The following is a 22776-nucleotide window of genomic DNA, read 5'->3' on the forward strand; positions in this document are numbered from 1 at the left end:
GAATAAATCTTTGTGGCAATCCAACTGTTTACTTCAAAATAGAACTGAGCATCAACAATGCCAGCCCATGGCATCTTATTTTTTTTTGACAGATGAATTCAATATGAGGACTCTTTTCCTTGGAAAACTGACGCCGTATAGTCACTTGTGGAGACTGGAGTGTGGTAACAAAAAGGTAGAACAACAACGTTTTGCTCCGATTATAACAGTAGCACACTAACAACCTGCTTTAATTCATTGAAAACAAGATTATCAGAATGAAGCATAAACTCTGGTTCTGGTAGGATGTTGGCGCAGTGTGTGGCATGGATGTGGTGTCTCGAATGAATGAATGAACTTCATTAATAAGCAACCCTATAATTAAAATTAAAAATGCTTAGTTAACATTTGAGTAGTTATCACAAACTACTCAGACACAGTCTACGTAGGGTGATGAAATATTTAATCGATCAAGGTATGTTTTTATGGATTGTTTGATAAAAACTAACAGTGAGGCCTGGAGTCGAGCTTCAGTTGTGTCAGTAATTTTATGTCATCAATCAAATAAATAACGTTCCATATTTTAAATCAAAGTCCAACCAAGTCCTCACTGACATGACACAGAAATATACAAGGCTCTTTCCCACCACCTCACTGACATCTTGATGAACACTTTGCACTCACTAACATAAAATGCAATAGTTACACCTTCAGAGTTGGTTGTCACACGGTTTCCACTCTTCCCAGAAGATCTAAGAGTCCATCTGTACTTAGAAACATTGTCTCATTTGTTTGCTGGCAGGTCACCTCAAACCTGGGCGTGGCCTCCAGAGCAGACTGTCCTACCACGACAACATATGGGTGTCCCAGCCTGCTGGCGTCCTTCATCCTCTTACCAATGGTCATCTGTGTTCGGTCATCAAGAATCACTTCACCTCTCAGATTAGGCAGAGTCTCTCCCAGAGTGTGAAACAGCTCTGTTGCCAAGCCTGACGCCTCATCCGCCTTACTGCCCTTCTTAGGAGGTAAAACACAAACCTGGTAGGGGGCAAGAAGCCCTGGCCAGCGGATACTTTCATCTGTTGACATCACCTCAATGGCTGCAGCAAGAATACGGGTCACACCAAGACCAAAGCAGCCCATCTCTGCAACCATAGGCTTGGCTTGAGCTGTAATGAAGTTGGCATTGAATATGTCAGAGTACTTTTTGCCCAGGTAAAAGGTGTGGCCCACCTCTATTCCCTTGCACTCGACCAGAGTGCCGGTTTTGCAGAGAGGGCAGTCAGTTCTGCCAGATGGCATGGTCTCTACATTGGCGGAGAAAGAACAGCTCCCACACACCAGCAGCCTGTCCTCACCAATGTCTGCTGGCAGCTGGAACTCATGGGAGAGTTTACCACCAATGTTTCCTGTGTCTGCCTGCACTTGGTGGCAACGCAGGCCCAGTCGGGTGAAGACCCTGTGGTATGCTTGGCACACAGATTCATAGGTCTGGTAAGCAGCTTCCTCACTGACATCAAACGAATACATGTCCTTCATGTAGAACTCCCTCCCCCGCAGAAGACCGAACTTCGGATTTGGCTCATCTCTAAATTTGCGAGTGATCTGTTTTAAAACAAAGAAATCATGAAGTAAAACTGTAGCGTTATTACAAGTAAAGCCAGCTGTTGGTATTTACCTGGTAGAGAAGCAGCGGGAGCTGTCTGTGGGAGAGGGTGCTCTGGTGAGCCACCAGAGTTGTCACCACCTCCTCGTGGGTGGGACCCAAGCAGTAGTCAGCACCATGCCGATCTTTCAGACGGAACAGTTCCTTTCCCATCAAGTCCCAGCGTCCACTGGTTTTCCAAAGATCAGCCGAGCACAAACTGGGCATATCCAGCTTCTGGCCGCCGATATCCTGCATCTCTTGGTCAATTACTCTCACCTGTTGATTAAAGATGGCAAGAACTCAAATTGAAAGATGAGCTCTTATTCCTTTTTTTTGTTGATTACAAATGTGTTCGAATGCAAAGGCACAAAACCAGGAGTTTGGAAGTCCTAAGACTGTAGAGTCAGATGGTATGAAACTGAGAGGGGAAATTTTCTTATTGGCATCGTATGTTCCCCTCGTATGCAGATTGTATATATATATATATATATATATATATATATATATATATATATATATATATATATATATATATATATATATATATATATATATATATATATATATATACTATCCCAGCAGCTTTCAGGCGAGAGGCGGGGTTCACCCTGGACAGGTCATCAGTCCATCACAGGGCCAACACATAGAGACAGACAACCATTCACACTCACAGTCACACCTACGGTCAATTTAGAGTATCAATCAGCCTCGTCCCCTCTTGATGTCTTTGGACTGTGGGAGGAAGCTGGAGTACCAGAGAGAACCCACACAGGAACAGGGAGAACATGGAGACTCCACACAGAAAGATCCTGTGCTCCAGGCAGGGCTCAAACCTGGAACCTTCTGACTGAGATTTTGATCATTCACCATAAAAATGGCACAACAAAGTGACTGATGCAAGATCATTATCTCACCAGCTTCTCCATGGAGCGGACAGTGGCAGGTAGACAGTAGTAGCAGCCTGAGCTGGAGGGATGGATGAGTCCAGCCTGCTGCATGAGCTTCTGGCTCCTACAGGTCATTTCCCCTGGAAGACGGCTCTCCAGCCCGACATCACGCAGGTTTGAGGGCTGGTAGATGCGGGACACCAAGAGCGAGGGTTTGATTTGTCTGGGGTTTGAAGAGCCAGGAGCCGTGGCGTGCTCCGCACAGCCAGAATGGTTCCTCCGGGGAAGCAGTGAGGTTCTGGGGAGACGTTGGAAGACTTTCTGCCAAACCTGATGCATTACAGGCTTCATGGTCGATCTGGATCAGAAATATACAAGACAAGTCAGTCTGTCATACCCATGTTTATTTCACAAGCTCCATTTTAATTCAAATTTGAGGTACTTTGATAATTTCAGATTTGAGTAGGACCACTGAGGTCTGACTTACTGACAAAGAAGGGCTCTCTACACAGTAAGTCATGCGATCACTGCTCACTTCAATACCCAACTTGTTCAATTTCATGTAAATAAATTCGGAAAGCTCTGCCAAACACTGTGGTCTGGCAAGTTTAATGATGGAAAAGAACGTAATTGATTGATACTGTTGGAAAATTCATAAAGTAACAGTGGTATAAAAAGCACAGAGAAGAGTCTCCAATAACTTGGTAAGAATAACAATGCTCTTTAAATACCTCGTAAATATAGAAACATTACATTTATGTCATGCTTTCATTCATTCATCGTCTTCCGCTTATTCCTTTCTATTAAGGGTCGCGGGGGGGATGGAGCCTATCCCAGAGTCTACGGGCGAGAGGCGGGGTTCACCCTGGACAGGTCGCCAGTCCATCGCAGGGCCAACATACAGAGACGAACAACCATTCACGCTCACATTCATACCAACGGTCAATACATTTCTGTCAGTGCCCACAAAAAACTGAAAAAGCGTATTGCATCGTGCAGGTGTAATACAGGCATACAGGCTAAGTTGGTAAAACGGCGAGGTCAAGGTCGTAATTATCTGTAGGAATTCAACACATACGCAATGAATAACTGCAGCGATTCTTTAACTTGGCTTGCAAATGTAACATCACAACAGAGACAGTGTGGACACGCGCGTCCCGACATCCGTCCTGATGGGCAGTCGAGACAGGTTAGCTCACTTCAAGTTAGCACCCAGCAGTTTAGCTAGCCAAGGTTAGTTTTCTCAACTGGCACACAACAAAGTAACGTTACGTCTTCAAGGGAAAAACCGTCTGACTCACTTGAAGCACCACCGCTTTATGTTCGTCTCTGCCCAGTAGACCGTGTGACTAAAGACCAGCGAAGAGTTAAGTGTGTAATTAGTTTTGAAACTGCTAAAAAAATGGAAGTCCCTCACCGTGCCATGGTTCTGGCTTGTTACATCACATCGCCACCTAGAGGCATGGAGGAGTAAAGACGCAGAAGCAGGTGGTTTTGCTGTTTTTTTTTTCTTTTTAGAGTAATGTGAGAATTGGTTCATGTACCTTTTGATCATTTGTAAACAAAAACAAATAGTTATTGCTCATTTTAAAATGTCAAAGTCCAAGAAACGAAACACTAAGTTTTTTTTTCTTTTTTTTCCAGTTTTACAGATGTGATTGTGGAATTTCTTTAGGAATTTTCTAGTTTGTGCTGGCACCCTTTCCTTATAAGAAAGAAAATACATTCATGGTCAGTTATTCTGATTTTCCTTTTCAAACATTTTGGACGTTTGAAAGCTTTTTTTCCTTCATGCTAAAAACCTTGCTAGGGCTTCAGTTCGTAACCCTGTTGTGAGGTGATTTATCCAGCGATGTGTTGATGTTCTCATTTTGTTTTTTACTTTCTGCCCTTTGCTCGTGTTGTAACTGCTCAGATTAAATGTTATTTTGCTTTGTTGTAAAATGCAAAGTATGTGTGCGGATCCCTTTGTCATAGTGTAACAGTGCCTAGTATAAACTCAACAACAGTGTGTATGCTATTTCTTGATACCTTCGTCACTGTGTTGATAAAGAAATAAAAATAAATGTATGGGATGAATAAAATAACACAAAGAATTAAGAAGACCTCCGTGTGTAGCAATAGCCGCACAAATCATAGCCTCTCAAAATGACCTTAAAAGAGGTGACGTTAATTTGAAAAATCTAAATCGAGCGTAAATTATAGAACGCACAAATTCCAGGGAGAAATCAAACCTGGGATGTGGACAGGATGTGCTTTGAAGGAAAGCTGGACTCAACGGCCTCTTTACTGAGTCATTAAGCATCAACGTGACGTGACGTCCTCACAGAGCCATCACTGTGTTGACTTAGATGTGAAGAGAAATAAAAAAAATGGAACGGCACATTTCCACTTTACATAACCACGTTGGCGCTGTTCCATCAGAGCATCTCTGACCGCATTTTGTCACCCAGAAGAGGAAAGACGGGTGACATGTCAGACGTTCTCCAGCTTAGAGCAGAAATTAGAACGAGAAGTGTAATTCCATGCGTAGTTCTGTTCAATCAGCGTGCATAATTTTACCACTCACATTCATTTTGGAGCTTTAAGGTTGATGGGATTACAAAATCCCATCAAATATAAAATAAAAGGGAAAGTGATCTGAATCCCATTAGAGCAACCCCCCCCCCCCCCACACACACACACACACACAAAACAGATCAATATTTTCATTGATTATTAACAGGGCTGCACAATTAAAGAAAAAACGAACTGATTATTCTGACTGATGCTGCCTCTGAGTTGTGGTTTGCAATATCAAAGTGGAAATAATCTTTTACATGGATTTTCATTGAAAAGGGGAGATTTTGTGTGTGTGTGTGTGTGTGTGTGTGTGGGGGGGGGGGGGTTCTTCAGGACATCCGCTGTGCCAGAATATTTGAATTAAAACGGTATTTTGACACACATTTAGTCTTTAATATTGCAACTTCCTGTGACCTACATTGTGATTCTGATTTCATTTTTACGAACTGCGCAGCCCCAACCATCAAGAAAAAAGCGTGAAATTCATTCATGTTTCATAACAAGTGGCTTTTAAAGAAATTTGAAGAATTTTTTGCATTTTGTAGCTTGTTTGTTTAGGTCCCGTGTTACACTTGGAATGGAGAAAACCTGTTGTTCAGTTATATATATATATATATATATATAGTCTACAGTCTGGTAAGGGATATACACTCTAGAAAAGGTCACCATCAAAACCTTGCTGTGAAAAGTACAGTAAAAGATCAAATATTCGAATTATTCCAACAAAACACAGCAAACCCAAATCATCAGCTGTTAGTCTGAGCTGCTGCGGAAGAATTGACGACTCTTTATTGAACGTACTTTTCTATCGAATGGGATCTCCGCCTTTTGTTGACACGACACCGGGACTCAGTCCGTGTAAATGCACCTTTGCTGCCTTTTATAGCATTTTATGCCAGCAATTTTCAACCATTAATCCTCCATTCAGTCAATGATACCTGGTGGTGAGCTCACACGGTAAACACACTAACAGTGGCTCACAAATGTGGAGGACGGCTGCAGGTACACTGAAGACACATGATAGCGTTTTCAAGCCATTTAGGTTTGTGCCCATTTTATTCACTTAGCTCGTGGTTCGTGCTGTAATGGGCGACCGATGGTCTCCTGGAGATACCAACAATCCCATTAGAGTTGATTTTATCTGCAAACATCACATTGGCCTGTTGGTTTTACATTAGATTGAGAGATTCAGGGTTTATTCTTTTACAGTCAAGGTTTTCTGGGACAATTCTCTACAGGAACACATTTAAAACTGAAAAATCCTTGATATTTTGGTTTCACACGCTTACAGGCCAAAACACAAACACACTTAAGTTTAGAGGGCACTCACATACTCTTGGCCGCGTAACTGCATCTGCGGGTGTATAGAGTAAAACCTCCGTATGAAAAATACAGAAATACAAACATGATGGTGTCGACCGTCGTGATGGAGGGAAACAGTTGTTTTACTGCCACAGCAACACAACTGTCACATCTCTGTCGTTAAAATCCTCACGAATGTTCCAGTTTGTTTTGTCTTTCTCAGTCGACAACATCATGTCACTCACCTTGGTTGATTTAGGGTCCTTTTAGGTCGTTAGCATCGTCGCCATCATCATCATCATCATCATGTGGTCTGTGACTCAGTAATCAGGGCTGCCAAACAAAACTGACATCATTGTGAAGAGGTTGGAGCACATTGACACACACAGCTCATCAGACACACACACACACACACACACACACATTCTATATGGAGGTGTCAGGAAACAACGAGCTGTGCAGTAACACAGGAAATTTGTACACATCAATACAATGGGGGTTGTAATATCAATATAGTATTGTGCGTGTGTGTGGGGGTGGGGGCAAGATATGCGGCTGTGATGATTTTAATGCACCACCCTCCTGAATACGCTGTAATTTGAATGAAATCTCTCAGATGAACTTTTCCAAGACCAAGACTGAACCTCCACGCAAAAGCTTGTTATTTTACTGACAGAGGTGCTGTTATTAGTCGGACGCGGTCACCGCCTCCCACAAAGCCTGAAGTTGACCACTTTGTCTCTCAAATGACAACGACTGCCACCAGAAACGATCTGCAGTTCGATTTAACAAAGTGGTGGATTCATGGGATGAGCTGATGTATTCTGGGCTTTGATAAAATCTCCCTCATGATGCAAAATCTCTGGAATGTGCAGCAGTCTTCTTGTGGAAAGGGTGTTAATTTGTTGTAATGTAATGGTAATTCATGATTCCTTCAAGCTTTTTAATTCAGTCTAAAAGGAAAACACTTGTTAGCGTGGGTTTTTTGATTTGGCTCCACCAGGCAGCATCAACATCGGTGTACAAACTTCAGTTAATACTTTATTACAAGTTAAAATACACAGGGGGAAAAAAAAAGGTGAATAAAGTCCCTATTATAGTTCCCTCCATCAAAAATACGGGCCTCTGTTTTCTACTAGCATGCAGCATGTGTGACTAAACATTATATGAGTTCACGGAGATCCTAAGTGGGACCTCCAGTGTTAATGATGGAAGTGTAATGTCACGCTGAGCGTCTCACCGCTCCATAATGAGCCAGATGATGGACTGTCAACATGACTGGTTTCCTCTCATATGGCCCAACGTGCAGTAAAGCAGACGAGAGGCAGGCTATCAGAGTAATAAACAGATGAAACATCTGTCTGACTGCAGGGGGAATCAGTTCATTAGCCATCACAGCCATCACCGGCACTTTGAGAGGCTTGCCCTCATCTAATGGGACTGTCAGTTAAGGGATGACAATCCCTTCTCCTCAAAATTGTGAAGAGGAAAAGACCGGAAACATAAAAGGGCATGACTATCAAGAAGTATTGTGATAACAGTAGGGTGTGTGTGTGTGTGTGTGTGATTGGGATGGGCTAAAAGCCAGTCAGAGGGAGGCGGAGAACACTGAGGAACTGGAAGATGGATACTATATAATGAAGAGAACACTGGATCAACTACAAGTCCTTGGTGCTGCAGCCTCGCTGACTAGATATCATCAAACCTCTGCTGAGAGTTTGGAAAGCTGATCAACAGAGAGATCCACTAGAACCCAGAGGGATCCAGAATGCGCGCCCTGGTCCTTCTGCCTCTGCTGTTATGTGCAGCGGTGAGTGTGGCTCAGGTGAGAGCTGAGGTGAAGGCAGTGAAGCTGTGTGGTCGAGAGTTCCTGAGGGCCGTCGTCTACACCTGCGGAGGCTCCCGCTGGAGGAGGTTCCTCAGAGACTCAGACATGGATGGTGAGACTATTTCTATTACTCTCCTAACACTCCTCATAGTGAGATCAAATCGTATCGTGGAGAATAGGATAACAATCTTTGTTGGACTTTGTCAAGCATGCATCACGCTTAGAAATAGAGGTACTAGTGTGTAACAAGGGGATACGAATACTTGTCAAAATTGATTTCAGTGAGTTTTAATCACTTTGTCCCCTTTCTGTCCATCAAATGTTGGCCTCTTAAAGACATTTGAGGGAACACTTTCAACTGGTAATTAACCCCAATTTTGAGAGAAAGATACTATCCTCTATCTAGTGTTCCAGTTATAATCTACCTCATCCCACATGTTCCACTATTCCCTCAAACCGGTTTTTCAAAGGAGAGTTGCACTCTGAGAAAAAGACCCAGGAGATATCAGGTGATGTCTCGCTCGCGTTCCTGTGGAAAAAGCAACAACACGTGTCTTGGAATTAAAACTATTTGCACTCTGTGTCCGTCCTTGGCGGAGGCTGTTTTGTGTGCTTTCTGCAAAAGATGACTCCTTTATCATGCAGACATTTTGATGTGGCAGGTTTGAATGAAGGCTCCATTCTTTACACCCTGAAACTGAAGCAGCTAAATGAAATGCTGCCATCATTCATTTATTCTTCACACCCATTCTCTTCTTATTACGACATGTCACAAGGGATAATAAATTGTTCTTTTACCTTTCCATGTTTCTCACCATACGCTTATCTTGAATTTGGTGGATTAAAAGCAACGTAGAAGGAAAGAGGAAAGCAAAAAAAACTAAAAAAAAAACTAACGGTTGCCATCGTTCCCACCATGAGTGTCAATGTACTCAAGCAACATTCAGCCAAAGACAGAGACCGTCCTTGCACTGTATTCAGTATATTCTATTAAGTATGTGCAGTGGGTGTGCAGGCAGACAGGTGCTCTGGCTCGGGGACATGTTGTCAGCTGCTCTACCTTATTATGCTAGAGGAGCCCACACATCATGATTAAGTACTGCAGCAGTCTGTCCCTGGGGCAGACGCGGCCTCTCTGTCCGTCACAGACAAACAAACCCAGTTAGCCTATCAGCAGCACTGATTAGAAAGAGTAAAGTGACACTGCGGAAGACAAATAGCACAACGTTAATCTGTTCAGTCATTTAGAGTTTCCTTATTTAATGGAAACATGGAGCTCAATTAAACAAACCTGATCTGAAAATAGTGGTTCATCCATCATCCAACTGCTAATACACTGAGACCTGCGGTCATTTTCATTTTAGCTGATTCCATATTTGGTGCTGGTATCGGCTTGATATTGCTACTCCACAAAATACAATCGGAGCCATTAGGCAAAATTCCCACCTAACAGAGCACAACACAGCACGTTGCATGCATTTCTTTCCTTATGGAGGTAGGGAAAAACAAATGTTTTGTTAGATATGTGAATGGAAGTGAAACCATAATGTACTGTACATTTTCTACTGCTTATCTTGTTAAGTGTCACGGGGGGCTGGAGCCTATCCCAGCGGCCTTCAGGCGAGAGGCAGGGTTCACCCTGGACAGGTCACCAGTCCATCACAGGGCCAACACATAGAGACAGACAACCATTCACACTCACAGTCACACCTACAGTCAATTTAGAGTATCAATCAGCCTCGTCCCCTCTTGATGTCTTTGGACTGTGGGAGGAAGCTGGAGTACCAGAGAGAACCCACACAGGAACAGGGAGAACATGGAGACTCACACAGAAAGATCCTGTGATGGAGCCGGGACTGGAACCTGGAACCTTCTTGCTGTGAGGCGACAGTGCTGACCACTGCATCACCGTGCTGCCCCATAATGTATCATTGACTATAAATTCTCTTCGATGGGATCGGACAAGGCTTTAGTGTGGAGGTTACTGGACACCTTTAATGATGCCAGAGTGATTCTTGTGTTGCTGCAGGTCTGCCTACTGGAGAGGAGAGCAGCTTGGAGAGTCAGAGCAGCAGCGCAGGTTCCGAGTTTACCAGACGGGACATTAACAACATACTGACCACTGTGTGCTGCCAGGTGGGCTGCAGGAAGAGCGACCTAACTTTCCTCTGCTGAGGATGACCACTCTTTGCTCTCCTCAAGTTCTCCAAGTGACCAAAATGACTCTTCCAACCTGCCTTGCAAGAAGCCAAATTTCAATCACGACGCTTAAGACCATATAATCACTGTGTGAACTGTAGTAGTCATTACTGTAACTGATTTGTAAAGATTTATTTAAACAGCTAGGTTTCTAAAATTGAGATGGAAGATGTGAGCAACTATATCAATATTCTCAATGATAATATGAATACATCAGCTGATGTCAATGAACTCAGGGATGGGATTTAAGGGTGCAGCAGTTCCTTAAATTCTATATCAGGAAATAAAACGCCTCTAAACCTGGGATAATTACGTCCTGAAGTATCCACAGGAATGTCAATGTTTGCTTTTATGTTGTTGTTGTTGTTTTTTTTAGCTATCTTCTCTAATTTCACTTTGTCAAATAAAAGTTCTTGTGCAGGACTTCTACCTTCTGTGAGGAGTAAATTACTGAACTTTTTTGGATAATACAAAATATACTGAGAAAACTAGAAACACAGTCATCCAGTTATAACTTTTATTGGTTTTGGAAAGAAGCAAACTAAGGTCATCTTAGCATTGTTATGTACTGTACAAAGAGCTTGCACATGTGTTCGAGGTTAACGGTACAGAACCAAAAGCATTCGGGCTTATAGCACACAAACACACTCCCTGCTCTTCTCAACATCAATACAGGTAAGCGACATCTCAGCACAACACGTCATTTCAGTACTATCTACCATCGACAGACGCCGCACCGTTATCTGCATGCTCCACATGCAATACTGCAGGATAAATTCACCACAGGGGATGAAACATTTTGTTCTATTTTTATAGTAAAAGATGCTTTTTTTTCTCCTTTCCAGCTGAAAGACTGTGGTAGCAGTGCTTTAAAACCACTGCATGATGGGAAAGTGTGTGGTGGGCCTCTGTAGATAATGCTGTAGTGACTGTTGCACTGATTCACCCAGAGGGTAACAACTTCCTGTCAGGCACGTTGATTCGTCCAGTCAGGCAGACTGACAGGAAATCTTACCAAACTGATACATGAGCTAAATGGCACCAATCATCACCTCACACCAACGTATTGAATGTAACCTCATTCCTAGATCTGTGCGGTAGAGAAGATCTTAACCACACAGCACAGATTGTTTTGATTTTTTTTCTCAAAGGCAAGTTAAGCTAATAACACACTGACCAATCAAAAGGACTCTATACCATTGAACAAGAATACTGATGTGAGGCTGGTTGTTTTGTTGCCCTAAACCCAGCTAAAGATGCTTCTGCCACAGCTCTTAGTGGACTAGGATTGGTCGCATTTAGCAGAATGTTGACACACAGTACGGGGAGCTTCAACAACGCGCACACACAGACACACACACTTTTTGTTCTTCATGTTGAGTATCAGAGCATTCAGGAGTATCATCAGCACAGTGCCCCCCCGCCCCCCACATTAAACAATATAATATTTTTTCTTTTTCTTTTTTTTTTAATTCATTTTAAAAATATTCAGCTTATTTTTCCTTCACAGAGATTTGAAGGACTGGCTGTCTGGGGTATACATACATAAAACACGCGCAAACGCACACACACACACACACACACACACACACACACACACACACACACACACACACACACACACTAACATGGGGGGGAAAAAGCAACATTTTGGTCAACATAACCTCATTCAGCAAACTCATTCAACTCATGTCATCTCACAGAGACTGTTACAAAATAAAGCCATGGATTCAAGGGCTGGTCGGATGATCGGGGAAGAGGAAAATGGTGAGAAGTGTCACGTGGCCCAAGTTCAGGAATGACTGGGTAGATGTTGGAATTGAATAATACTGGATCAATAACACAGGGTTTTTCCTTCCTTTTTATCCCAATCAGTGACAGGAAAAGGGAAAAAAGCTGGTACTAATAAACAAATCCTGTTCCAGTGGTGGTGCCATAGACATCTTCACTGATGTTGAGGAAAAACCTGTTTGTTGTCTTTCTCTAAAAGAACAGTCAGACCGTTGGGAAAAATGTGATTATTCAATTTCTTTCCAAATGTTAAATGAGAAAATGATACCACTCATTTCATCTTGAACACATTGGCATACAAAAAAAACAAAAAACAGTAAAAACGTACGTATGAATTAAACAATAAGGTAGAATATGTTAGGCAAATTTGTCTTTATGCTAAGCTAACTGACATATTGAGTGGTATTCTCTCCTCCAACTTTCAGGAAGAAACTGAATAAGTGTATTCCCAAAAGCATTTGTCAGACATCGTCCATGGTTGAACTAACTCTACATTAACACTGCTTTCACAAAGCATAACACAGCATCCAGAGAGATATTTATCATTTTCTTTAAATTACCCTCCCCGACCCATATATAGCTCAAATCTTCTGTTGCACTTGAATTAAAAAATTATATCTGAAATAAATTCAAAAAAATTATACCTTATACTGTACACAGGTTACCCAACTACACAGAAAAAAAAAACTCAAAATATTTATACTTTTTAAGGGTTCTGAGTTGTGTGATACCATTCAAATTCTATTCATATACAGAATCACATGTTTTATACAACAAATCATGTCATCAATAAATAAAAATAGAATGCTGTCATGTAATCTGGAGTCTAACACTGCTGTCCTGGGGACAACAGAAAGGCTATTTGACAACACAAGGAAAACACCAAACGGCCTTTAATAATATATATATATATATATATAGATTTGTATATTATATATATTATTGATTTTAAAATGACACTTTGTATAGTTCTTTTGTTCTTACGGGGAAAACACATTATTCTTACTTTATCACCAGTAGATTGATTTATCATTGCAGCTGCCTAACTGCTAAAAACACGTGCTGTCGACTTCGGAGACATAAAACAACAGTTTGATTGACTGATCAGTGCATTCAGATTAAAAGGGAATTATAGTGATGCTAAGTCTTATGACCCTGTCGTACCTGTAGATGATGAAGGGAAACCTTGAGCCTACTTGTGGTTCTTGTGTTTCATTTCCATGCATCACTTGAACCAAAGGGACATCTTGTAGCAGCACGTGTCAAACTGCATCGCTTCATGGATTTACTTGAGGGACAAAGACGCACAAATAAAACGCGCTCAGGGCGAGACATCGAGGTCGGCTGTCCCAGGCTTGAAGCCCTGGCAAAGGAATTAATTTTCGTACTAAGATCCTGCGTATGTGCCGTGAGAGGCAGGTAATTTACTAAGAATTGTTCTGCTTTAGCTATTCCAACTTTAGATGTGTCAAAGTTTGAGCCGTGTGGCTGCAAATATTTCATTTATTGATGTATTTTACAACCAACTTTTGCTAGACTGGTATTCATCTGGAGTAGCGTCAGGTTGAACCTGGCTGGTCAGGCAGCTGCAGTGAAACATCACCACACAATGACCAGTGGAGGATGGAGACAGAGGCACAGACTTCACGAGGTGAAAGAACCCAGGTGTCTAACTGCAGCAATACAGATGTTATGAAATTAATACAAATACAACAGTTACGTGACCTAAAACAGTTCCACAATGCTATATGCAAGTTATACAATACTGTTGGGTAGGCTGCGGACCTGTCGTGTGGGTTCAGAAAAGGTTCATGTCTGTCCGGTGTCAGTCTGTCCTCAGGGGTCAACCTCAGTCCACTGCCATTATTTTGTTCAACGGTGCCGTTCTCTGGTAGCATGGGTTAGTTGTCCGCCAGGTATTTCCCTGAAAGTCATGAACAGAATATGTTGTTTTAGTTATGGTTTATGATGATGAGCTGCTACAGACACTAGAGGGCCCATAAGGAGAACAGTGGAGGTTATGAAAACAGGAGATACAACTTTCATACTAATTGTAAGAATTAGAAAAACTACTTTTTAAAGTCACACTGCTCATCCAACCCTTGGTTAAAATGTATTTAATTTTCAAGTTTATTTTACATTTTTATTAAGTATAGATAATAATGCTGCTGACATTGCTGAACTCACCTGCAGCAAACCTCTTCTTGACGAGCGAGAAGCGGTATCCTGGCCCCGCCAGTTCAATGTCACAGCCTGACAGGGTGCTGCCCTCGCTGGTGAACTGCACTGCCAGTGGAGCTGGTTTGCTGGGGCCCTCTGTTAGCTGGAAGCGTGCTAACAAGGATCCCACACCTGAGGGAGGAGTTTGTATGAGGGAAGTGCTGATAGCTTCCATTGTGGGAGCAGACGCGTGTTCAGTGTCTAAATGTTTGGCGTGTGTTGATCAACTATCTAATTTATGATGTTCTTAAAAGAAAATTACTCATCATAAGACGGTCACCTTATTTTCCCCAAGTGAACATAGAAAAGATAAAAATCTTTACCATCCAAAAGAGGCAGAAATAAACAAATCATATTTTTAAGCCTAATGACATTTTCTAAAAAGAACACATATAACCTAATTCCACTGAATGACAGTTGGTAAGCTCACCAATATCTTTTCAAGTGGTATTCATAAATACTGAAACTATTCTTAATAAATTGATGTAACATGTCAGTCTTACAATATAATGCATCCCGGGAGAATATGTTTCCAACCCACACAACCACGGAGCAGCGAGATGTTTCACTCAACAGTCACATTATGGGATGAGAGCTGAAGCACTATAGATGTACCACCATCATCAGACAGCAGGGGGCACTGGTTAGGTCACCTAAAACAACTGAACCAAGACGCTGTTCTTTTCTCTGAGTGAGGACAGAGGTATCTTTTTTTCTTTTTTTTTTGGGTTTCCCAAAACAGGCTCCGCTGCATTCATGCCTCCCGGTGCAGATTCTAGTTCAGATCTGAAAGCTGTAAAAACTGAGTGTAGTCTTCTTATCTTAAGAGTTCATTTCCACTCGCTGCCTAAACATGTGGTTGCATGTTCAACTTGGAACATATTTTACTGGGCTATGTTGTTATTCTCGGAGGAAAGTGTGTCTTCATGTACACATTTAAAAATGAAATTAAAAAGACTTATTATCATGCATTATTTTAAACGATATTTAAGTAAAATCAGGACTCCTTGATCAAGAAAGTCGTTCAGGAAAACTTGCTGCTGCACATACCTCCGTTTTCAGATTTCTTTGAGATGTCTGGAATCTTCCACAGGATTCTTTGCTGCTCTGCATTCCTGTCAGGATTATATGAGAATAGAACAGAGTGAAGCAGAAAAGTAAGGTCTTTCCCATATTCTTTTTTTTTTTTTTATGAAGTTTCCTTTATAAAGCTGCTGAAGCCAACAAGATCAACTAAATACAAACACCCAAAAGTGAGCACTTTGATATCATTGATATAATGCTGGTGAGACAATTCCACAGCGTAAGAAGTCTCCCAGTGGTATCATTTTGATCTTTTCTATCCCGTCTTTGTGTTCTAACCCATTACAAAGTGAGGACTCTACCATGCAGCGGGAGGTAACACAGCCTGCAGCTTTGAAACACCTCCATCGATGGGGACGAGAAACTGGACATTGTTAAGAGCCATCGCCGTGGACATGGCCTCTCCGTTGTATTTGTAGTCTATCCTCAGGTCCGTGCTGGTGGGCTCGCACCTCCAGCTCACAGCCAGGTTCAGAGGAGTAGACTGATGGCCCTGCACCGATACCTGTACACACACACACACACACGTCATTACCGTAAATTCTGTAATATGCTTGTTGTGGGAGTTGTTTTCTCTCTGCTGAGCTTGTCTGGTCAGAGCTCACCTGATACTTTAACATGTCCACATTATAGTATGTTGCCTGCGGCTTCTGTTCTGCCACCTTCTTTAAATGAGATATCAGGTTTGGCATGTTCACCCAGAAGTCCTTGGCATCAGCCTTGGCCTGCGTAGTGGTGTCACTGGCAGGGAAGCACACAGAAGGAAATCTTCAAACAATAACGACTTCATATGGTTACTGGGATTTTACAAACTTCACTAACTTGCTCTCCTGCAGGACCCAGCAACTCAGCTTTCAGAAAATGTTCAGCCAGAAGAATGACAACAGCCTTGAGTGACGGCAGTCAGCATTTCAATTTGTACACAGCCACACTAAGTCATGATTAATACTAATCTTAGAAGAGCTACCTAAAGTTTAGGACTAAACTTTTTTGTTCTGGTTTTTATCATGAAACTCACCCTGTCAGAGTGAATAGAAATATCAGATCCTTTTTACTCTAATGAATGATGAAATAATTTAATAAATTAATGTAAAGCTTTATTTCACCACTGTAAAGACCATCTTTAAATTAATAAAACTGGGCTGTCTATACAGTAAAAGAAAAAAAAAATCCTACATGGGGAAATGGGCTGTGACATTCCCTGTCTAACACTGCCAGAATGCTCTGGACCCGTTGCCTCCAAGGCCAGTACCAAGTGGCTAAACAAAAAGGCCGTTCCATCTTCTGATTTGGACAAAAAAAATTCACAATGCTTTTCAAGACCCCCCCAATATGGAGGGGCTGTCGCGATATAGAGTTGGCTGCTGAATATTGACTTATCTTCCAAAATAACAAATATTCTTTGAGTGCCACAATGAGTTGTGATCTCGGTTAGTTTTCATGGGTCACAAATGAGTGATGAGTATTCTATTTATTTTTACAGTTTTGTTTTGTTTGCAAATATGACTCAGATGAATGATGAACAAACCACTCAGATGACCTCATGGTGGCTCAAGATTAGAATGGAATTAGTGTCTGAAATGATCTCACTGACATTTACTCATCACTACTCACCATCGAAGAATGAAACTTGTGATTCAAAAACACGTACATCAATAAGCTAAAGTTATAATATACAAATTTCATGCAATTTTGTAATAGAGAGCATGGAGGTTTCTATGTGTGTGAATCGCATTTTATGAAACTGGTTTGCTCCGTTGTCACCATAGTAGATAGATAATGATAAATTACCTGCATGTTAACATGTACAAATGTAACAATTACATATAGTCTTAGAAACATCTTGATGATGAAGTCATTTGAATGAGTCACACTCTTTTTGTTACTATTCTCTCATGCTCTTTAAGCAAAATTAATATCATTAATACAAATTGTGGTGCGCAGTAAGATTGGATTAGGTTTAAAGGATGTTTACATACATGATAAGACCCACAGTCTTACACTCATGGGGAACTTGCCACCTAGACAATAAAGCGTTCAGACTCTCACTTTGTACCTTCTGACTTCTGCAGGGAGGTAGCGCCTCCAGTGAAAAACTCTGTACGATATATTATTTTGTCTGAGAGCGAGGTGGTGAGTTCACAGCTGTGTCATTACCAGCAGAGGAGCTGGGGGTTAGGCAGCACATGCTCCAGTCGACTGTAGTTGGTTATGCTGAAGGTTAGCACGGCGGGGGACGGGTTATTGGCAAAGTGCCGTGTGATTCCCGCCGGAAACGACAAAACCATCTCACCTATAATCTTCACAACACACCTGTGGGAAAGACGAGGAGAGGGTTAGAGGAGGAGGAGCGAGAGAGAATACAAAACATGTTGTGTTCTTTGTTGTATATAAAAAAAAACCTTTGCAATGATGCAGCTTTAAATTTTCTTTTCCATTTTCTGCATTTTCCTTATTAACCTGCATGCCCTTATATTCACTTTTATGTATTCATCGCCATGGTAACTGTAATGACAATATCAAGGTGAGCTGGCGTTGTCAAAAGTTGTGTAAGAATGCTTTCCCTATATCAATAATTCAAACCCAATGGCAAATTTCTCTCATCAACTTACCCTGCATCAAAGCAGGATCACGATTAAAGAAACACAGCAATTTTGTTATCACTATCACACTGCTAGAATTCATTGAAGCTAAGCTAACTAGCAGCCAGCCATCCAGGGGGTTCTGCACTCCATAATGCATGCAAAGAGGAGAGAAGTGTATCTATCTGCTTCTCTGGCCTTGAAAATGATTGACAACAAACCTATTCCCCACAGACCGACTTGACTGAGAATGCTGTTCGATGGCTGCTTTACATGAAGCTACTTGACACAACCACAGCAGGTGTATTTCACCCAGTGCAACAATATCTTTCTTCAACGCTCAAAATTTAACCGAATCCACATCAGAAAAACAAAGCATGTTCATGGTCAGGGAAAGCCAACGATGAAAGGACTTGTTAGAAGGCATAAAGCAGTTGGTTGACCTACTTGCTGGGGTCAGCCCCTTTAAAGAAGGCATTGACTGTCTCTGTGAATGCAGCCGCCACAGGAAGCGTGTCCTGAGCCCCCATGGTGAGAGGACTTGGCCCCCTGGAACAGCCTGGAGGAAACACACAAATGAGGACATACAAGTATGTATCAAACAGGACTGAGAGATCAAAACACGCATTCTTTCAGGTAATTCCCATAAATTATAGTCATTTCAGTTGAACTGTTGCAGATCTAGGTACAGCCAAAGTTTGAAAAAACAAAATAATATGTGTTCACCGTCACAACACTATACTGAGTTTTCCATCAATCAAAAATACACAAGCTCAGATTCAAACTCCCAAATCAGGACTAATAGTATGATGATGATATGAGGAACAAAACATGCTGTGTAAACTACTGAAATGATAGCAAAACTATTTGAACTGCCCACAGACATTTGTGTTAGTAAGATGGTAGGAAAGAAATGTGAGTACAAGTGAGGAGGGTGTCCCTTTCTCTCTGTTCTTTGACGGTGGTACTATAGGGTTGTGCATTACTGTTACATATAGACACTAACTGAATAAGCAAGAGTGGATGAAACAAGAGGCAGACACAGAGACTGAGAGAGATGTGCAAGCTTATTTCATACATGCTGTTAAAGCTGAATTATTCAGACAGGATCGAAGAAGTTCACAGAGCCAAAAGATCAGACCAAAAACCAAAAGACCAAAAGGAGAAAATGACGACACTAAAGACATTCGTGAAATACATGACTGACGATGATTCTTCAGGGAATGAAAGGCAGTCAGTCAGCACAGATGAAATGAGAATGAACAATGTCACGTAAAGAAGGTGGAGGAGGACTTGAGATATATGACCATTGCATATGAGGGGGCTCAGCCAAGTGTTAGCAGGTGTCGGTTAGAGTGATGAAGGGTTGCAAAAGGAGGAAGAATAGACGGGGAGGGAGGAAGGAGGAGGGCACAGGGCAGGGACCAAGCTTGCACAAATGAGCCTTACAGAGTGTGTGGGCACACTACAGTTAACCTTGTGTAAAACTTACCTTCAAAGGTTAAATAAAACTTCCCTCTGTCAAACCATACAAGGGATGGCTGGTCATTCTCTGTGTGGGGTCAAGTTGAGGGAGGAGGAGGAGGGGGGACAGGAGGTGGGGTTGGGGGGAGGAGGAGGGATGAAAGGAAGGAGTTGAGGGGTGTGGGTGAGAGGAAAGGAAGGGTGAGAGGGGAAGGAGAGAAGGACAGTAGCGTGAGTCTTACATGGCAGGTCTATCACGTCACAGTGAGGTGAAACGTACAGGTGGAGGCCGGGTATGAAGAGGAAAGAAGGGCCCCGGCAAGCCCCAACACCGTCAGGACAGGACATGGGACAACATGGGATTGACAGGATGGTCATTGTGGGTGCTTGCATGAGTGAGAAAGGCTGGAGTCAGGAAGACTAGGGCTCTGTTGTGTGCAATCAGTAGATGTGCAATATAGAAAAACGATGCTGAAACTGTGAGGAATGGCCAGAAGAGACAGCTGTACATGATTTTCAGGGGCATCAGCAAGTTTTCTTCATAAAATAAAAGAAAATGGTAATTTTTCTATTAGCTGGGGCCTCAGTGGGTGAATTTAGCCCATTGTGTCTATATAGCAGGATTAAGGAAATTTTATCTGGTTGTTGGCAGGTTTATCATACTGCATACTGCACATCTTATTCACTGCACTTAAATATTTATAATAATATAAACATTAAAGCATTTGCCTTGCTGAATTCACATTTTCCTCCAGGCCTCCACTTTTACAATTATGAAACAGATGGAAGCTGCCTGCCTTGTACCTAAACACTGGTTTTTATTTCAGTCATTTAAGGGCCTAATTGTGGATGTTTTTAGTTACATTTGTGAATATTACACATTCGCTCAATTTATAATTGTAAATGGTTTAATTATAATTGTTTACTTCCTTTTGACCATTCTTCTTTTGTTCTTTTTTTATTTCAAGTGTCTTCTGGCACATGGCTGGGCTGTCACTACAAATGAGAAACTTTATATCAGGTAAAATAAAATAAAAAACATTATGTACAATGATCCTTTTTTTAAAAAAGCATTTTGAATCATTTTTTAAAGTCCTGAATCAATATACAGAGACTAAAACATAGCTATTGAATGGATTCATTTCAATTCCTACCTGTGAGATGAGGTGTTTGTGGACAAGGATCTTGACATACTAACTTTACCACTTTTACACACATTCAAGGGTTTTACAAGTACAGTTTCCTAGTTGGTGTCAGCTTTAAAAAATGGACAACTGGAACTCTGTGTACTGAGAGCTGCATAACATTATGGCAGCAATGTCCCCAGGTTGATTCTGGCGGGGGACCTGTCTCGTTATCTGCCCTTTTCTTTCTCTAAATCAGCTTCCTGTCTGCTTCTCAACTAAATCCACTAGGTGAGACTGTAGATCCTGAACTTGAGGGAATGGGGATTGAGCGCTTGCTAAATTGACCAGTGAACAACCAATAACTGATACTGCAAAGGTCATACTTGTTTGTTGCTGTCTAGGAACACTGGGGAGACAGGCAGACAGTTCCAGCAGGACTACTACAAGTATTGCCAAGGAATGCGTACCTGCAGCAACAACATGACTTGACATGCTATGTCAAATATGTGCATGCAACTCAAGTCATTGTTTGTTTGACATTTGGTGATTAAAGCTTCAGAAATCTTCATGACAAGAGGCAGTAAGGCTACTTGAAGTTCATGCTGTTGTCATGATGTGGAAAGTGTGAGCCTGCCAGTGAAGGTGTGTTGAATGACGGAGTGGATTGATGGAATGATGAGAGCCGTGCAGTGCTTCATGAAGAGAACAAAGGGGCAGGTGTTCAGATGGTGAGGGTGGGGTTTTGGGTCATATTTTTGTATGGCAGGAGAGCGTGTGACTGACAGGGGTGAAGTGTAGGAGTAGATGGAGGTTTTAAGGCCAGTGGAGATTGGTTGAACTTGAGTCTGTGTCATGCTACTCCAGCAGTGGGGAGAGGATGGCATGAATACCAAACAGCTGCTGCCTGCTAATTCTCATGCCACACTTCAAACGGCTCTGTAAGTAGCGCTGATCTGACAGTATGCATGAGTGTATGCTTCAGAGTAAAACGGACAATATGGATCTCAAGGGTCCAACGATAAGGAGCTCTTCAGAAATGCTTAGTGGACACAGCAAACAAACACTCCAACAGACTTGTGGTGCAGAGTAAAGGTATCTGGGAGTGGCTGCACTGCACTCAATACACACAAAACATGTGTCACCAAGAGAAGAGACAGGAGGTTGCCATGGTGACATGGCAAGAGAGCCACGAGTGCACAGTCATAAAACAGAGAGAAAAGTCTCAGGAACAGACAGATGGACAAAGTGAAAGGCGCATACACTTTTTGGAAAAAGCAAAATGGAATGCCAAGATGTGACTTTTGGTCACTACAGCTTTCATTTCATGGCAGACTGTATGTGTGGGTAAGAGATACAAGAGAGTGAAACAAAGTGAAAGGAAATGAGTGCGTAATATCAGCAGATAGTGTAGAAATGAAAGATCAAGACAGAAAGACTGAGGAAGATGGGGAGGGCTATCACATCTGTTAAAAACAAAGGACGTGTGGGAAGGTATGAGTTGGCAACAGCAAAACAAAGAAGACAAATCACGATTTCACTGAAAAAATGCTTCGGGTGGTGTGCCTCTATGATTGTGAAGAAGACCAGTCAAATATATAGGTATTAGGACACTGACAGTATCTTTTTATGTATCATACATTTTAATGTAGGGAAAAAAAACAGAGGTTGTGTGAAAATGTGGGGAAAAAGTGCCAAAAACATTGTCTGTCACTGCCCCAGTACCTACACTTCTTTGACCGACATTCACAGAGGAAAGAAAACACTCGATGATGGCCTTTATCCTGTCATGTCAAGAACACCATTTGTAAAGAGCATTGAACCGTTTGAAAACCCAGAGAGGAGCGCTTTCCCAACCCCCTCCTCTCTGAAGGGATCTGTACTATACCTGCAAATGAATCAAAGTGTCTCTCAAAGGTAGGCAGTTTGTCTACATAAGCGTCATCTTCTGACAAGCCAGGGGACAAATAAAGAGACAAAAGAGACGGCAAAAAAAGAAAGTAAATTAAACCAATGAATATTCAAAATGAATCCACCAACAAACAAATGTGATATTGGGGAAGAAAAAAAAGAAAAAAAGAAATCCTTTTCGGACACAAACAGATGA

At 41.8% G+C, this 22776-nt stretch overlaps 3 protein-coding genes across 14 annotated transcripts in view; 1 reads left to right on the plus strand and 2 right to left on the minus strand.

Moving 5' to 3' along the window:
- Nucleotides 1–192: 192 nt before the first annotated feature.
- On the minus strand, nt 193–3942 carry pars2 (prolyl-tRNA synthetase 2, mitochondrial). Of its 2 annotated transcripts, none has more exons than XM_086225203.1 (4): nt 3593–3734; nt 2542–2872; nt 1658–1903; nt 193–1584 (listed from the first exon to the last, which is right to left on the minus strand). In XM_086225203.1, exons 1-4 carry the CDS (start codon nt 3676–3678, stop codon nt 703–705), a joined length of 1545 nt encoding a protein of 514 aa, XP_086081329.1. In that variant the 5' UTR covers nt 3679–3734; the 3' UTR covers nt 193–702. The 2 variants fall into 2 exon arrangements, with proteins under 2 accessions (XP_086081329.1, XP_086081330.1); XM_086225204.1 differs by lacking the exon at nt 3593–3734 and adding an exon at nt 3816–3942 and having other exon boundaries at nt 196–1584.
- Nucleotides 3943–8076: 4134 nt separating this feature from the next.
- On the plus strand, nt 8077–10823 carry insl5a (insulin-like 5a). Its single transcript, XM_086223329.1, has 2 exons — nt 8077–8318; nt 10236–10823. Exons 1-2 carry the CDS (start codon nt 8147–8149, stop codon nt 10379–10381), a joined length of 318 nt encoding a protein of 105 aa, XP_086079455.1. The 5' UTR covers nt 8077–8146; the 3' UTR covers nt 10382–10823.
- A 74-nt stretch (nt 10824–10897) lies between these two features.
- sgip1a (SH3GL interacting endocytic adaptor 1a) overlaps nt 10898–22776 on the minus strand; it is a 51382-nt gene continuing 39503 nt past the window's right edge. For 6 of the 11 annotated variants that reach the window (XM_086223319.1, XM_086223322.1, XM_086223326.1 and 3 more), the window contains 9 exons: nt 22558–22617; nt 19574–19633; nt 18529–18640; nt 17657–17812; nt 16105–16240; nt 15802–16004; nt 15467–15531; nt 14384–14548; nt 10899–14120 (listed from right to left, as the gene is read on the minus strand). In XM_086223319.1, coding sequence (XP_086079445.1) covers nt 14098–14120; nt 14384–14548; nt 15467–15531; nt 15802–16004; nt 16105–16240; nt 17657–17812; nt 18529–18640; nt 19574–19633; nt 22558–22617 — 980 coding nt within the window. In that variant the 3' untranslated portion in view covers nt 10899–14097. Of the gene's footprint in view, nt 14121–14383; nt 14549–15466; nt 15532–15801; nt 16005–16104; nt 16241–17656; nt 17813–18528; nt 18641–19573; nt 19634–22557; nt 22618–22776 lie in introns of all 11 variants that reach the window. The other 5 variants (XM_086223323.1, XM_086223328.1, XM_086223320.1 and 2 more) reach the window with 4 other exon arrangements.

The sequence above is a fragment of the Aulostomus chinensis genome, chromosome 14, assembly GCF_037954235.1.
Source record: "Aulostomus chinensis isolate RoL2024-O1b breed Wild chromosome 14, RoL_Achi_v1.0, whole genome shotgun sequence".
NCBI lineage: Eukaryota > Metazoa > Chordata > Actinopteri > Syngnathiformes > Aulostomidae > Aulostomus > Aulostomus chinensis.

Excerpts from the sequence above, each read along its gene's own strand:
- insl5a (XM_086223329.1), top strand. The coding sequence starts at position 8,147 with ATGCGCGCCCTGGTCCTTCTGCCTCTGCTGTTATGTGCAGCGGTGAGT. Across the intron at positions 8,319-10,235 it reads CAGAGACTCAGACATGGATG|GTCTGCCTACTGGAGAGGAG; the intron begins GTGAGACTATTT and ends GTGTTGCTGCAG.
- pars2 (XM_086225203.1), bottom strand. The coding sequence starts at position 3,678 with ATGTCGGGACGCGCGTGTCCACACTGTCTCTGTTGTGATGTTACATTT. Across the intron at positions 2,873-3,592 it reads TCGCTGCAGTTATTCATTGC|ATCGACCATGAAGCCTGTAA; the intron begins GTATGTGTTGAA and ends TTTCTGATCCAG. Across the intron at positions 1,904-2,541 it reads TCCGCTCCATGGAGAAGCTG|GTGAGAGTAATTGACCAAGA; the intron begins GTGAGATAATGA and ends TTTAATCAACAG.